Below are 16,507 nucleotides of genomic sequence, written 5' to 3' on the forward strand. Positions count from 1 at the left end.
CAAGGAAGCCACATATGTGCATGAACAGTGGCCAAGGAAGCCACATATGTGCATGAACAACAACGGTCAAGAAAGCCACATACTGTTTTTCCCAACATATGCTAATCCTTTGTTCTGGAAACAAAAGGAAAGGAAGAATCATGATATTTGTAAGAAAACACACAGTATGGATAGACACACACACACATACTCACATGTACATACATGCTGCTCAGAGGAAGCCCAACTGTAACTGGCATCTGCATGGAAAATTATTACTCAGGTTCATGAGGGAAGAATCACCAAATATGAGGGACAGCTATAATTTGATAAAATAAATAGTAAATTATTTTACAGGACTGTTTTTTTCTTTGAAAACATACTTTCATTTCTATAGGTTTCTGATATGGTGGTAAAAGGAAATCTTCCCTCTGGTGGTATAGTTAAATGCTTCGTAGTCTTTCAATATCTAAAACAATATATTTTCTTAGGATGATCTTCAGCAAATGCATTTCTTAAGGTGAGGAATGGGAAGTTGTTGAAAAGGAATTGAGATTCTTATCATCTAAAGCGTGATAATAAATACGATCAGTTAGGTTCTAAGTGAAGTGATATTCTCTCAAGAGAACCAACGAGTCCTCAAAAGCCTCAGCTGGAAAATACACTCAGCTGGAATGCTTCACTGCCTCAATTGGAGGCCGGATGTAACAACAGACTATCCAATCGCCACCAGTGATCACTCAACACTAATAATCTAAGTCTCTGTTACCAAGGAGAGAACAGTCCCTATATACATGGTTTAGGTATGTTAGATTTGTCAGTATTTTATATCATTAGATTGTCGTCACCCTCTGAAGCCTCAGAACAATGCGGTGTGAGGTAAACCGAGGGTACAGACATGAATTGATGTGTGCACACTGTGGGGGTGGGTACCGCACGTAACACCTCCTTCCCAGTGCCAGCTTCAACTTGTACACTGTGGGGGTACCGCACGTAACACCTCCTTCCCAGTGCCAGCTTCAACTTGACCCATCTAGCTGGATGACTAAGTTCATCATCTCAGGTGTTTGTTATAGTAATAGAGAGGAGACTGACATCTGTCACCACTTCTACAGGTTTTAGTTCTCAAAGAAAAGGAGTGAACTAGTACTGGTTGGTAACCAGCGGTCTTTGCTTGTAAACCTAGCAGCAGGCCCTTTGCCTAGGACTCTGAAGCTAGGATTTAGCCCTTTGCCTGTACTCAGTCTGAATTGTATAACAGCTCCGGAGCCATTTTATCCAATCTATCACTGTTAGTTTTTCTGATTGCCTCAGCTGATAGGCATTTGAAATAAGGCAGAACGTATATGTTAACCATATTTCTTCTATCCTCATAACTCAAATGATTAATTGCACAACTTCTCCTATTAAGCATCTACAGAAATCAGCTAGATGTCTAGCTCTTACTCTACTGAGTTCCTCACAGGCCAAGATTCTTAACCAAGCTAGAATACTGTTGAGAGCAGAGCCAGGTCTACAGTAACCATCCAATAAATATTTGATAGATGTTTATTAAATTGGTAATGAAAGTTAGCACAAGAATTGGATGCTGAACAGAGCAAGAAAGCTCAATGTGATCCAGTCCAATTTAAATGTAAACCGAGCCTGCCTTATTGCCTCTCTCACTCTCTCCTCACCGGGACATTTATGTGCTTGTTTAGTTTGGGGCTACCCATAAGAGTGACCGTGAACATTTGACTTGAGACAGGGAAGTCAGGAAATTGTTCACCTTCTTGATCATTTTGTCAACCCCTCTTTCCCAAAGGAGACATTTATGTAGCCCAATAACTTTCCTAAGCTGAGCTACAGTATATCTTCATGTTTTCTCTCTGTGTAATTTCTGTAGAAAGCATTCAATTTGCATGCCTTTTAGAGGAGGAAAGTATGTTGGGGAAAAAAATAAACTTCTAATTTTATATGGTCGCGTGTGAAATGCAGGGGGCTCAAATGGCAATGTCAGCATTAACAAAAAAAATAAAGGCTGTACTTTTAGGAAAAAGGGGGATGGAATAAGAGCAGGGATAAAGAAATCACAAGAAATTTATATGATTTTTTATATTGTTACATGTAGCTACCTATACTATGAATAATAAATAATGAATAGTCCTAAAATGTTCCAATTACTACTGATATAGGGGTATTAGTAGAAGAAATTGCAGCTAAATTTGGTCAGGGTAATATGGAAATGTTAATTTTCCAAAGACTGAAATACTTTAAAGAATATTCAACAATGTCATACTTTAGGCTTATAAAGAAAATGTTATAAATCACATGTTGCTTGGAAATTATTCCAGTGGTTGTAAGTTTGTTGAGATAACTTCTATTTCTGAATTAAATTCAATAAGTCTGAGATGTTTTCATTTGTGACATTTGATCCATTTGCTCATAAGTTAATTATGGCCCCCGTGAGAGGCTTCCCTTCTGCAGACCCCTTCCTGTCAGTCTCAGGGATTCCCAGGGTCCATCCGTAGCACTCTCCTGCCCAGGGCCCTTAGCACCTCTGGATTTGGTACCTGGTGGTGACAATATAATTTAATAAGTTTTTCTTGTAAAAGCATTGTCCATGACCATGAACCAGTGTTTTAACCCACAAATTGTGTTCTGCTTGTGTTGAGATGACAAAGCAAATGTCTTTTGTTGTTGTTGTTTTTGTTTTTTGAAACAGGGTTTCTCTGTAGCTTTGGAGCCTGTCCTGGAACTAGCACTCCCTTAGACTAGGCTGACCTTGAATTCACAGAGATCCGCCTGTCTCTGCCTCACCAGTGCTGGGATTAAAGGTGTGTGCCATTACCGCCCAGCTTGCAAATGTCTTTACATAAGAATTTTCCTTATTTCCATCTTAAATTTTACTTTGAGAATCCATCTCAACCTAATTTTAATCTTGTTCAAGAACAGGCTAATAAAGTGGGATGGGAGGCGAAAAAGTCCTGGGAGTAACTGTGACCAGCAGGACAGAAGTATAGGATCTTTGATAGGGTAGGTCTGGATGGAAGCACAGGCTGAGAACTGAACAGAGGGTCATTTATTCCCTCTCTTTCTAATGCTTAAGCATCATGAATATAATAAGTATCTGAAATAGTGTCTTTAGCTGACAGGATACATTTTGCTTAATTATGAAGTAGGAACTTTAATGAGATGCATCACCTGAAAGAAAGTATGGAGACCCGGCATCTCATTATAATACCAGGTGAGGCAGTAAGATCTCTCTCTCTCTCTCTCTCTCTCTCTCTCTCTCTCTCTCTCTCTCTCTCTCTCTCTCACACACACACACACACACACACACACACACCTTTTTGAGGCTTCTAAGTCAATATCCCTTTTGTTTTTTCTCACTGTATGAACATGGAGCAATACTAGTGAGCAGAACGAGACAGGGAAAATATACTATGCATTATACACCATATAAGATGAATCAAATACTCTCTTAGAAAGATTAATACAAAGGAATTGACAGCAGTTTTACAAAGGATCTTGTGCTTTGGACTCGTGATAGCTCTTCAGCCAGGCCTTCCAAACAATGACTCCACCACCATCTTCATAAGGATTGAGTGTAAACCTGACCATGGAGTGAACATGGAGTCTTTGTCAAGGTTTCCTCTAGAAAAGGAGACGGCCTTGTAAAAATCTGGCTTCACAACTCCTTAAGCTCTTCTAATTGGAAGTTGTTTGCTTATCTGTGATGTAAATGTGTTAATTTTCTTCTCAGAATATCTGGGAGATTTGGATGACATAACTCAGACATTAGTCTTTAGAGTTGTCCAGGGACATAATTGCTATCCTATGACTTGGGGCTCTATCTCTGCACTGTGCATAGTGGGAGCTATCCCATGACTTGGGATCTATCTCTGCCTGTGCATATAGGAAGCTGCAGTAAGTTCCCAGCAATACCATGAGTAGTCAGCAGAAGAGAAGGTGGTTTATGAGGCATAAAACCATCCAAGGCAACAAACTTGGTTGTATTGCTGTGTTTTTCTAAGTTTTTGCTTGTTTACTTACTTATTCATTTATTATAATATTGCGATTGAAATCAGGGTCTCATGTCTGAGAGACAAGGCTCTACCACTGAGTTATATTCATCGCCCCACATTATTTTTCAATCTGCACTTTGTGCTTCTGTTAATCAGTAGTGAAAAAAAAGTGAAGTCTCACTGAGAACAATGAAGAAGCAGCATTTTTCCCTGTGATCTTTTCAGAGTTCTCCTAAATGTTTGTAATCTCCAATAAGTGTTTAGCTTTATAATTGGTGGAAAACCAAAAAATTATAAATATTATGTGATTTGCATTTATCAATGAGCAGGTTTTGTTTTTTTGGAATTAGCTCTCATGGGGTTAATATGACCATATTCTAGGCATTAATTTTGTTCAAGTGGCTCATGCTCAGACTTTGGTTTCTATGGAGACTTGCTCTAACTGGTGTATAACTGTTTCCTCACCTTTTCATTTCCTGAAATAGCACCAAGTACAGTATCTAGATTTCGACTAATATAAATCAAAGCACATGCCTTTCCTCTCGGTAAAGTCCACCATTTCAACACGTGTGCAGGATTTTCCTCTTTAATGCATTAGACATCTGTTCCTGCTAATGGGGATAAAATGTCACGTGTTAAAAACAGTAAAACTTATTAAAAGCAGCGCACATTTTAAATATTTATAAATTACATTAGAAATGTGTGGGTATTTTTTGGCTTTTGGTATATGGCAAAGTTTTCAAAAGATTAATATGTAAATTACATGAAAGAAAATATGCACATAAAAAGTGAATATGAATATGTAAAACTTTGGGAGCTTGTATTTCCAAATACTAGCACATCCTTTTAAAAAATAAATGTTGAGTGTTACCCACTTTCCCCTGAACTGTTCCTGCTTCCCACTCACTGTAGCTTCCTTGGGTCTAATAGGAACAGAGCATGGAGGATTATTTAAAAATACGGAGTCATTTGAAATGGTAAGTACATTCTTGGCTAATAAATGACTCAATATCAGTATAGATTATTGAGAGTTATTTTTGACTATGTATCTGTGCTTATGTGTGTGTGTTTAAGTAGTGGGTGAACTCAGTTATGCTTTAAAAGGAATTCCCTTCACATTTTAGCTAAATGTTCCATTTCAGTATCATTGGAACTGAAAGGCATATTGATAAGTACTTATCTTTAAAAAATGCAAACACTTGTTTAATACTGAATCTAATCCTTATCTTCCAATTTTCAGCAGTGTTTATGGGGGAGAACCATTAGCACATAGATTTTTCTGAAGGCAAATTTGAAAATGAAATTATTCTTTGCCCAAAAAATACAGTTTTCTTTCACATAAGATAGTTGTAAAAATCTGTTGAGCTAAGCTAGTTTGTTGGAAATAAGATAGTGGATGTCCTTGTAAGGACAGTTGTGTGCAGCGGTCGGAGTGGCTCTCGAATGTAGGAGGGCTGTCTCTTTCCCAGTGACCACAGAGAAATATTGCAGAATCCATCATCTCAGAATTCTAAACACTGCATTAAAAGTTTTAGAATTGAAAACCGTGAATTCTTGGTTCTGTTCTTCAAACTAAGGATTCTGCTCACAGATTGTGTTAGGGTTTTGCTAGTTACAAAAGCATTAGAGCAAACACATGAATGCAAATGGGCACAAGATAATATCCCCCCTAGTATATTTATAAATATATGTGTGAACATATGCATAATATCCTAGAAACTGGAATAAAACCATGTTTTACAATGTTTTTTACAATTATAGAATATTTTATTATTACTTACTAATACCAGCTATAGAACAAATTGTTATATATTTATACTTTTAAGGACTGTATCAGTTTTAAAGAAGATCTCACAATTTAGACATCTATGTTATTTTCTCATTTTGTTGTAAACAATACTGAATTGCATGTTTTATAATCCAATCTCAAGACATTCATTGTCTGAGTTCCATAGGCTCAACTTTTGCAAGTGAAATTTAACAGAATTCTGCAATATCCACAAAATTTGATCATATTGTAAAATTCTGCTTCTATCTTCCTGATCAGAGCCAAGGCTCAGAAAGTGTTCACAAATCCTTTCAAACCCCTTTCTTGACATGGAAATTGCCTGAATTGCAGCAACTCTTGAACCTTTTCAAGAGGAAGGAGCTGTTCTCCCAGGGAAAATTCTGTTTTTCTCATTGAGCCAGTGACCCTCATCTAATCAATGAGTGTTCTGTAGGTTTTCTGAATTGCTATTCCAGACGCCTTCTTTTCTACCACTGTCTGAGCTGCCGGTCTTAGTAACTGTATTCAGGCAGATACACTTGTGTGGGGCCAGAGTTTAGGGAAGAACTTCAGCATTCCTGTACCTGTTTTAAATACATGCAAAGATGACGGCACTGCCTTAAAAACCACTCTGTGAACAGATGGAAACCTTCAATAATAATCATTAACGTAGTTTAAGTTCCAAGAAAAATATACCAGCAATAAAACAGACAGGAGTTACCAAAATGCCGAGGAAAAGGAAGGAAAACCATTTTTTTTAAAGAAGTTTTAGTTAGGAATAAAAATATTTGCATAGGCACAATACATTCTGAAATATATGTGAAGGTATTTTGGTGGAAATGTTTTTGGATATATGCATGCTAACATGTGTAAATCATACAATAGATCATGGGTTTTAATTAATAAGCAGAAACCTGAGAGTGTTCAGGGTAAAGTCCCTGGGGTTTGGACTGAGATATGATGCTAATTTTCATGTGGATGCAGTTTATAGAGGGTTTTGTTGTTTTGTTGTGTAATGCTTTTGTGTCTGGGGCGTTTTCCAGTTGTTCATGTTAGCTTTCGTAGCAATTCATTATGTTTGATGAAGTGTAGTATAATAATAAAGAGTATGAAAGTTAATTTGTGGTTCTGCTATTCTGAAGCAAAGCGGTATCATATATATGTGATACACACACTCGCACACACACACACACACACACACACACACATGAACTTCTAAGCTCCAATTTTGATGGGCTTTGGTGAGATCACATAAATGAACATTGATGAAAGGGATGATGAGGCATATTCAATAAAGCCGTCAGTGGACAAAGCCACTGCTTGCCACGTGCTTGTTAAGGAGAGCCACAACAAGTCCTTAGCCCAAATTATGAATCCATCATAAAGATATTTGAAATTGGGGATTTTTTTCTGTTGAGAAAATATTAACATATTTTGGAAAGCCATTTATCATCAGCCTTCAAATGAGACACATGAGGATGAATCAAAGATTTTTGAAGGAACAGGATACTTAAAGAATTCTTCTTTCTAGACAAATTTTTGTATAAAACACTACATCTAAAAATAGTTTCCCCCTTTTAAATGTTGAGAGATTATTTTTAAGTTAAGGTTAATCTCATTAAAAAAAAAAAACAGAAAGGCTGTTACTCAGCTTGCAAAAGAAATCCAAGCCAAAGAGTCCAAGCATTGTCTTCTTTTCAGAAATATGTAAATGCTCGTGTATCCAGATGCAAAACGCCTATGCGAATGAGCACAAGATCAGGCCTTAGAAGCAAAAATATTCTAAATGGCAGATGTGACACAGGATGCCCAAGGATGTGGCCTGGGACCCATGTTCCCTTGCGGAGGCTCCAAGAGAGGTCTCTGACCTGGGAATCCTCGGTCCATTCTAAGATGTTTCAACATCTCAGAAACCTAAAGCCAAGCATAGCCACCCTGCCCCTGTTCCCTGGACCGAGTGGAGTGGGCCGCACTCTGAGACTTCTGTATCAGTCTAGAACAGGGACACATAGGACCCAGCACTGGAAAAGCCCATCTTCCGCGATGGTCCTTAGCAGCACCACTTCCCCAAGGTGTCACCAACTGAGCTGCCGTGTTCCTGTGATGCATGGATGTTTTATTTTTTCACATTAAAAACCCTCCTGTATACTAATCTTAGAGATAATTTTAGGAGTGTTTACAGTGGTTTTCCATGATTTCATATCTCGAGCACTGCATCAAAGTTTCTACACTTAAAATGTCATCTTATTAACAGCTTATTTCAAATCTATCCTATTTAGATAATTCTTAATTTATCTCGGAAAAGCAGGGCAGTCTATATTTTTTTTAAATATGTGTTCTCACAGGCTCAGAGTCTGAATCATCATCAATACACACTCAACACTTACAGTAATAGCACTATTAACTAAATATCTTCTTCATATGACCCAAGCAGTAAATTCTTTGGACTATCTCTTGCCTTTCTTTAGACAATGTTGTGTTTATATTTTTCTTTATAGAACAAGAGGGTAGAGCTAAGGACCAGGATGCTATGACTCTGTACTTCAGAATGTGTCTGCAGCAAGCCAATCTTCTCAGACCAAAGAAGGCAGAAACAGACACTCTGTGCTTTGCTGTACAAGTGAGGTCAGGATGGAAGGATGGCCCAGTGTCTACTTCAGGGTTCATACTAAATGTGGCAAAGTAACAGCTCACATTCACAAAACAGAAGAATTATAGAAAACAAAAATATGTTCCAGGTATTTGTGAATGAATTCTTAAAATTGGGTATTTACATTTTATTGTAGCTACAAAGTCAAAGGATAATAGAGTTCATAATTAAATTTTTGAAATTTTCAATTTTGAAGTAATTGTAGGTTTCCAGGAATACATAAAAGAAGAATATCATTTCTGCCCTAGCTGCTCTGCTTCAGTATAAAGATAATCCACCCTTTCCCCATTAACTCTCTCTCTCTAATCTGGGCACTGAAATCTTTGAAACCTTCTTTGCTTTTTGATATATGATTGAACTAGGAAAACAAGCTCCTTTATTCTATATTTCCTTTAATATTCAATAAACAATCCTATCTGGATCCTAAGATGATTCTGTGGCCTTTAAATAGTTATATAAAGAATTCAACACAGTGTTTAGAACATGCATTACCCAAACACTATGAGATTTAATATGATCACCTAACTCAAAATATACATTAGGACCCATCACAAATAAAGGTTAGGGTTTTAGTGCTGTTGGAAGAAGTCCCAGTGTTACCTTAGATAACAGCACAGATTCATCGATGTACTCCGACACGTTTACCTGATTCCTGACTCCCGTTCTTCCCTAGTCGTTTGATCCATTTCCATATCCTCATAGGAATTTCCCCCTTTTGAAGACTGGAAATCATAAAAAAGGAAAACCCTGTCCATAGCAGCTGCATTGAGGTCATTTACATTTGTTGGTTGCAGGTGGAAATCTCCTTCGCTGAGCCCTGAATAGAAGGTTGTAAAACGTGGCCTTTGAGGGAGCCAGACCCTACCAGCCTTTTGTATAATTTATCATCCAGAGAACACATGAAGGTGCTTTTGATCTATGACAGCCGTGTCTTTCAAAGTAACGTGGGCCTCTACATAGCCATCAGCTTTTTTTGTTTTTATTTCTGTGGTTGTTCTGTTTTTTTGGTTCTTAGGAGTTCTAGTATCCTGCTCTTTTCAGTGAGGAGTGAAAGGAATATTCAGGATGGTACAATCATTGTTCAGTTTAGTCTAGAGACTTTAATCTAGGTCTTGTGGAAATCCAGCTGTGAGGGTTTATTGAGAGAAGGCATGTGGATGGTGCCTTTGAAAAAACATCACACTAATCAGATAGATGTTTTTGTCAGGTTCATTTTCATCATGACACAGCTGTCAAATTTTGGCTTCACCAACTCTAAGATTAATTGCCTTTTGCTAAATTGAGGAGAGGGTCTTACTAAACATCAACTGTAAGTGTTGCTTAGATGCCCAACTGTACTCTTTGTATTTTCTCCTTTCTCTTAAGGGCTCTGTCACAGGCACAGAGTGAAAAATTGGGTGTCAGTTAGACAGTTGTGGAAATTTCTAGGCTTTCATCCATAGAACTTGAAGCTTTTCCATCCCTCTGCTATTTTATCCTTGCCACTTTGCCCTGCTTCGTTCCCTTCCAGCTCAGATTCAGAGAAACCCCAAAGTCAAAACAAAATGGTCAGAACTGCTGACTCCTGTTCTGTAGCCATTTCTTAAACCCAGCATGCACAGGAAGAGATGGTGCTGTCCAGACTTGGGTCTGAATTCCCTTAAATTACTGGCAAAGTTCAAGAAACTCTGAATGAACGTGAGCCAAGCTACAGATATATAGAAAAAAAAATCACTTTTCTAAAAGAATCAGAACAAGTATTATTTAACGAAATAGTCTCTTCTGCAAACTGTCTGTGGAGCACTTAACATTTATTAAGGCTCTGTTACCTTTATTTGGTAAAAATAAAATAGTGAGATCTAATTCATATTTTTGAGTGCATTTTAAAATGTTGGTACTTTTTGGAGCAAGGTATGTGTAATGTAACTCTGGCTTCGTGACTTGGAAGTTCCTCTCGAAGATCTGTCGAGAATTAGGAAAGGTGTCTTAAAACTTTGCATGTTAAATTGAATTTCAGTACTTTTAGAACTTCATTATTAACTTTCTATAAACTACTTTTCATAATGGAAACGCTGACACATGTGATAATAGACACCAATGCAAGGGTCTTAATTGAATGTTCGTGCAAGGCTGTGCACAATAGCTGGATATGTGGTTTAATTTTCAGTGCTAATTTGGCCAGAATCTGCCTTTGAGTTGGGTAGTGAACAGGACGGCTGATCAGTCTAAGCAATCCTCTGTTGGTGGGAAAGCCTCTTGATTATTTTTACTTTTCTTGGAAGGCTTAATTATGTCTTTCAAATATGATTTCATCTAGATCTTTTTATGGTCTGCATGTCTGAATACTAAGAGTAACCTGATATTCCTGGAGAACTGAGCTCAAGACCAGAAGTCAGTTTTCAGTCTGTAGAGGGTATATGGATAAATTGCCTCCAAGCAACATCTAAAATGATATTTAGACTCAAAATGATCAAATAACTTTAAAATTCTAAAACTAATCATTGTAACATTTTAGAACTAACACCATTAGGCCCTTTTAAGGTGGTAGAAGTTATTAAAACCCAAGGTCCTATGATACTCCATTGATGTTAATGTAGATAATAAAAGGTAAAGTGATTTTGACATACTAAGGTAGTTTTTATTGCTGTACATTGGCAGTATAGATTATACACAGATAAGACTAAAATAAGATTATTAGATATTTAGAGTCAAACATTGTGGCACATAGGTTTTAATGTTGGGCTATGAATAATTTTGTCTTATTCCTAAGGATGATTTGGTATTAGGATTAAGTAATTCAATTTCTCAGTCTGTGGTCATTACAAGGGTTTAAAGTATATCATTAGTTTGGTGGTCATGTTGCCTTTGGGGGACATGTTGAAATCTACAAAGAGCAAAATACTTGTAAGATATAACAGTTTAAATAATGGTGGCTGTAATTCTTTCAGTAATAATGAGAACTAGATTTCCATGTAGAAGTTCATCGGGACCATTTACTCCTGAAGAGAAATTCCATGTAGGAACAGCATGTGCTGGCTGTGATCATAGCAGAGAATGTTGGGTTGGCAGAAATGATTGAGCATGATGGTTGACCACTACACTCATTGAGATCAGTGATGCTGAAGGCTGCTAGACTGCATAGGGTATTTTCTCTCCAGACTTAAAATATTTTTCCAACAGCATGTAAAATTTTGAACTCTGTATTTCCTTTTACTTATTTTACTTATTTTCCTTCAACACTTGCAGAGTTTTATCTCTATTTATTTATTGTATTACTTCATGTGCATGGATGTTCTGGCTTGAATGTATGTCTGTGTATCCCATGCATACAGTGTCCTCAGAGACCAGAAGACTTGTCAGGTCCCCTGGAACTGGACCTACAGTTGTGATCCACCATGTGGGTCCTGGGAATGGAACCGGACTTTCTGAAAAACAGGCAGTGTTAGTCACCATCTCTCCAGCCTCATACTTTATATATAAAAAATTGAATTGTTATTTATTTCCCAGAAGGACCTGAGTGAAGAGATATTCTATAGACTCTTCAATTTTGAACCCATCCACCTGATCTGTAAAAGACAAACATTTGATTAAACAAATAAATAATTGGATAGTGTGGGTATTTATTGACCCAATAGATCATATGAGCAATACCATTTGATGACTTGAGAAACAACTAGCTATTTTCCCTTCACATATGAAAATGAAAAATTACAAAAGTATCTTAAAACACAGCATATACCAGCCTTGGTAATGAAAACATGACAAAGAGGAGCTAAAACATTACTTTATAAATGTGATATAAAGTCATTTTTAAGACTCAGTCCATTTTAGACGTGCTGGGGATTGAACCCACGGCCTGTGGCCTGGTATATTCCAGGCAAGCACTCTACCACTGAGCTACACCCTCAGTCTTTTGACTCAGCTCATTTTAATAAAGGTTCTAGATCATTAGAAAAACTACCCTCCCTGGTTTTATTAGTGTTTGACTTAGATATTTGTACATTTTTTCTTTTCAGTTTATTCTGACATTCATATGGCAGAGGTAGAAAACATCCTGAGGGGAAGACATATTTAAAATGGTATTGGGAAAAGGCACCAATTGCAGATCTTACCTAGTCCCAGCAAAAGGAGCAGAAGGAAAGTTTTAAAAGATTTAAACATGAATATCTCTTAACTACATTTAAATACACAAAGTATGCTATGCTATTTCCAAAGAGATTTACTACTATTTAGTAAATTATATTTCATAATATAGTGTCAATGTTATTAGCCACACATTAATGCTACATTTACATAATCTATTTTCTGACTTTTACAGGGTTTCTAACTCACTCTCAGGAGGCAGACTGGGCACTCAAAAGTCATGGCACCTCCCCATTATCCCTGGAAAGATGCAATGAGACGTAAATGTGAATTAATGCCCATGTCTGTATTTCTTGCCTTTCAAGCCTAATTCAACTACTCTTGAATGCCCAGAAGATAACTTTCGAGTATATTCAACTAAAAAATATGGAGTGCATTGAAATAAAATGAAAAAAAAAACAATGAAGCAATTATTATCCACTAAAGTAGAATAATATTGACATCGTTATAATTTACTGACCTGTATCGTCTGTCAGACTATTTCCCATCCTATTCATATAGCAAGAGGAACACATTTCAAGACTGGTTTCTGTCATATAACTCCCAATGATACCAGTATCCATCTCAAATGTAACGTGACTGCAGTTGGCTCATGACATTTTGTAGCTTTGTGTGGCTTTGTGCTTTAGTTTATGTAAGTGCTCGAAAATACTTGAGCCTCAATACCAACCTCAGAAAGGTATAGTAAGCGTTCTTAAGATGCATATATAACCACCATGGGAACAGAAGAGAATTAAATGTACGATTCAAAGAACGACAAGCTCCCTTGTGAAAGAATGTTCTGGTTGCTGACAGGAGGTGCTCCTGCAGTGTAGCTGAAAGGGAATGCAAACTGGCAGCGTCTGGGGAGGAATTTAGTCCACTTGTGTGCCATAGGAACTGTAAGTGTCTAACACAAAGTGATTATAACAGAGAAACGTTGATACAAACACTGTTTGCGATGTAACCGGCTATGAAAAAAAAGAGAAAGTGCTGAGCTAGCCATCTGTAGAGGAAGGAGAGTATGCTGGGATACACTGGCAAGGCAGTAATACACAGCAATGCAAATCCCCTCTAGTATTTAAAGTGGATGAAGTGCCCATTCCATAATTCTAACAGAAAAATTAATGTTCGAAAATTTTCCAAATTTGTTACATATATTGACTTTCTAACTGCATAGGAAATAAGAGAACAGAAGGCACCAGATTGGAGATTCTAGTAGCATTAGCAGTGGGGGCTTATTTAAATGTTCGTTTCATGTTTAAGTTTTTAAATTTACATTTTGCAGTCTTTTAGAAAGAGCTTATCTAATACTCTCATGTTATTAGTATTGGAGGATGACAGAAGATTGCCCTGCGCAAGCTCGCTACGACTTGGGTTTGCTAGTGCATAACCGATGGGCAAAACCAGGTATTTCTTCTTTGGGATTTATCATTGGAGTGAATGGGTTGACAATCAAGTGCTCCAGCTCCATTCCTTTCCTCACTGACCCCCAGATTCAGGTGCTTCCAGGTCATTCAGGAGGAAGAAATGCAGTAACAGAGGATTGGGAAGGTGGCCTCCCAGAACAAACCGGTTTCAGTTTCCACCTGCAGGCGTTTTCAAAACATTAAAACGCATCTCTCCTTTTGGCTGTTTGCCTTCCCAATAGTCCCTAGGTGGCTGAAGACTGAAAGAAACTTTTCCTATCCAGGATTTAAGTCTGTGTTTTAGGCGCGCAGGGTTACCTGTCTCCTTAAGAAGTAGCAGCTCTTTCCCTTGGAAACAGTTGGAAGTGCTAATCCCGAGGTCCCCTGAGAGTTTGGGACCGGAGAAATCCTCCCCCACCCCCACCTCCGCCCCAGAATGGTGGTTTTCACTGAATAGGCTGCGTTTAACTCTGAGGCAGTCTGCCTCGTGACAAGAAGGGATTGGCCTGACAGGGAGATTGGGGTTACAGCACCCGGGGTTGGGGGGGCACGATGAGGGAGGGAGAGCGATCCTTTTCAGAGGTTGCATTTTGTGAGTTGGTCTGGTGACCTTATCCCCTACTTTACGCTCATCCTCTTTGCCCACTCACTCCCCCTAAATAGTCTGAGGGGGCCAAGCCCCAGCAAACCTTTCAGTAGCCAGAGAAAGTAGCAGGGGGCTGCTCACTCTGTCTGGGCTTTAGGTGAACTCACCCGAACTGGCCACAGCAAAGCCCCTACTTGAGATGGCGATGGGGCAGCAACGAATCGTGCGTGAGAATAAGTTCTATTTTATTATTTCTACTTTTGAAAGGAGCAAGGAAGAGGAATCTCTAGGGAAGCTCAGAAAAGGCCGCCCGCTCCACGCAGAAACCCTAGTGCCTCGACCGCGGGGACCCCCAACTTGCCCAGCGCAACCCTATGAAACCCTTTAGTGCGCGATCCGCCACGAGTGCGGGTTTTACCATCTCAAACTCAGGCCCAGAAGACCAGCGGTCCCTCTGCCTTTCAAATGCTCCCCTCTGAGAAAGGGGCGAGCAGGGCAGTGGTGGTCCTCCTCGGCCCTCCCGTCCATGCTTAGCGGACTTCCTTTTTCTCGCTGCTCTGCAGGAGCTCCGTCATGAAGGAAATGTAGACAATGGCCAAGCGGAGGGTCTCAATCCTAGACAGTCTCTTCTCGTAAGCGAAGGTGGGCACTTTCCTGCGCAGCTGGTCGAAAGCCTCGTTTAGGTTGAACATCCTCTTCCTCTCGCGAATGTTGGCTGCCTGGCGCTGAGCGTAGGTGATGACCCTTTTCCTTTTGGGGCGGCCCAGCAAGGATGCTACTCTCTCGCGTTCCTCTCCCTCCTCTTCCTCCTCCTCCCGGTCCACATAGACCACTTCGCCCCCCTCTTCCTCCTGGTCTGTTTCCTCAAAGTGCAACAGCCTCCTGGGTCTTCTCTCTCTGAACCCCAGTGTTCCGTCCCCAAAAGGGACCCCAGGTGGGAAGTCGCAGAGGAGTGGATGTCTCGGAGAGGCCAAAGAGAGATCTGTGACGAAGTTTAGCATGGTAGCGTCCAGGCAGCTCTCAGGATAGGTGGCCATCGCTCACTGACTGTGCCATTGGTTTTCCTGCGGCGGATGGGGCTTCTTAATGGCCTTGACTCTTCAGGTGCATCTTCACCAAACGCGGGGAGACATTAAGCCGAATAAGAAAGGATTATTCGCAGGAAGACTGGGGCAAAGACGCTTTTCTGGAAACTGATAGAAGATGACAAGCTTGATCACTCATAGAAGGCTCAAGGCAACAGGCTTTCGGGTTCTAAGAATTTTTCCTCTGCAGTACCACGCAGGGCAGTTCCTTCTTGGCAGCAACCCCCAGTTTTTACTTGCTGTGCTTTTTTGTGTCTGGTCTCACCCCTGTATCCAACCAAGGTTCTCTTGGTTCCTGATTCCGTGTAGGTCTTTAATTTCGGTTCGGATCTTCAAAGCCCAAATCTTTCCACTGCGATGGCTTCTCCTTGGCTTCAGGGTAGGAGCCCTGAATCTTGCCGCCATTTGCCAATCGATACGAAGCAAGTGCTTGCGCTTTTAATGATGTCCAGAAGAGGGGCCCTTCCAGCCAGGGGTCGAGGGGAGCTGTTTGTCTGGTATCCCAGTGCAGCGGCTGGTGAAAGGCAAGACCTCCCATTAGCTTAAGTAAGCATGACCAGGGGGCCCGGGCGCATTCCCCAGTGTCTCTGTTGGAACCAGTGTTTTCTCTGTTTCTAGGGCATCGCAAACAACTCACTGCCTGGTTACAGACCCAGACTTCTGAAGTCGGCTTGGACACAATCAGCCTGACAATTGTGATACTTGACTTTACTGTCCCTTGCCTTATTCTCTACAGTGGAGGGCTGTGTTTGAGGGAAAAAGTTATGGTGATAATGAAATAAAAAAATGGAGACTCGGAACATTTGCTGTATGTATATACTGTATGATTACTCCTTAGGGGACAAAGCAGCTCCATGCTCACGTGGTGTCCCCACCTCCCTCCCTCCCCGAACCCGCAAGTCTCTTTTCAAAAACATGATTT

The 16,507-nt window shown here is 39.6% G+C and overlaps 1 protein-coding gene across 1 annotated transcript; it reads right to left on the reverse strand.

Moving 5' to 3' along the window:
• Positions 1-14,359: 14,359 nt before the first annotated feature.
• Positions 14,360-16,101, reverse strand: Ferd3l (Fer3 like bHLH transcription factor). The gene has a single exon (XM_026779966.1). The coding sequence runs from the start codon at positions 15,535-15,537 to the stop codon at positions 15,031-15,033; it is 507 nt and encodes a 168-aa protein (XP_026635767.1). The 5' UTR covers positions 15,538-16,101; the 3' UTR covers positions 14,360-15,030.
• Positions 16,102-16,507: the final 406 nt, after the last annotated feature.

Source organism: Microtus ochrogaster, chromosome 1, assembly GCF_000317375.1.
Source record: "Microtus ochrogaster isolate Prairie Vole_2 chromosome 1, MicOch1.0, whole genome shotgun sequence".
NCBI classification, from domain to species: domain Eukaryota; kingdom Metazoa; phylum Chordata; class Mammalia; order Rodentia; family Cricetidae; genus Microtus; species Microtus ochrogaster.

Bases quoted from the DNA above. Each gene is read 5' to 3' on its own strand.
- Ferd3l (XM_026779966.1), bottom strand. From the start codon at position 15,537: ATGGCCACCTATCCTGAGAGCTGCCTGGACGCTACCATGCTAAACTTC.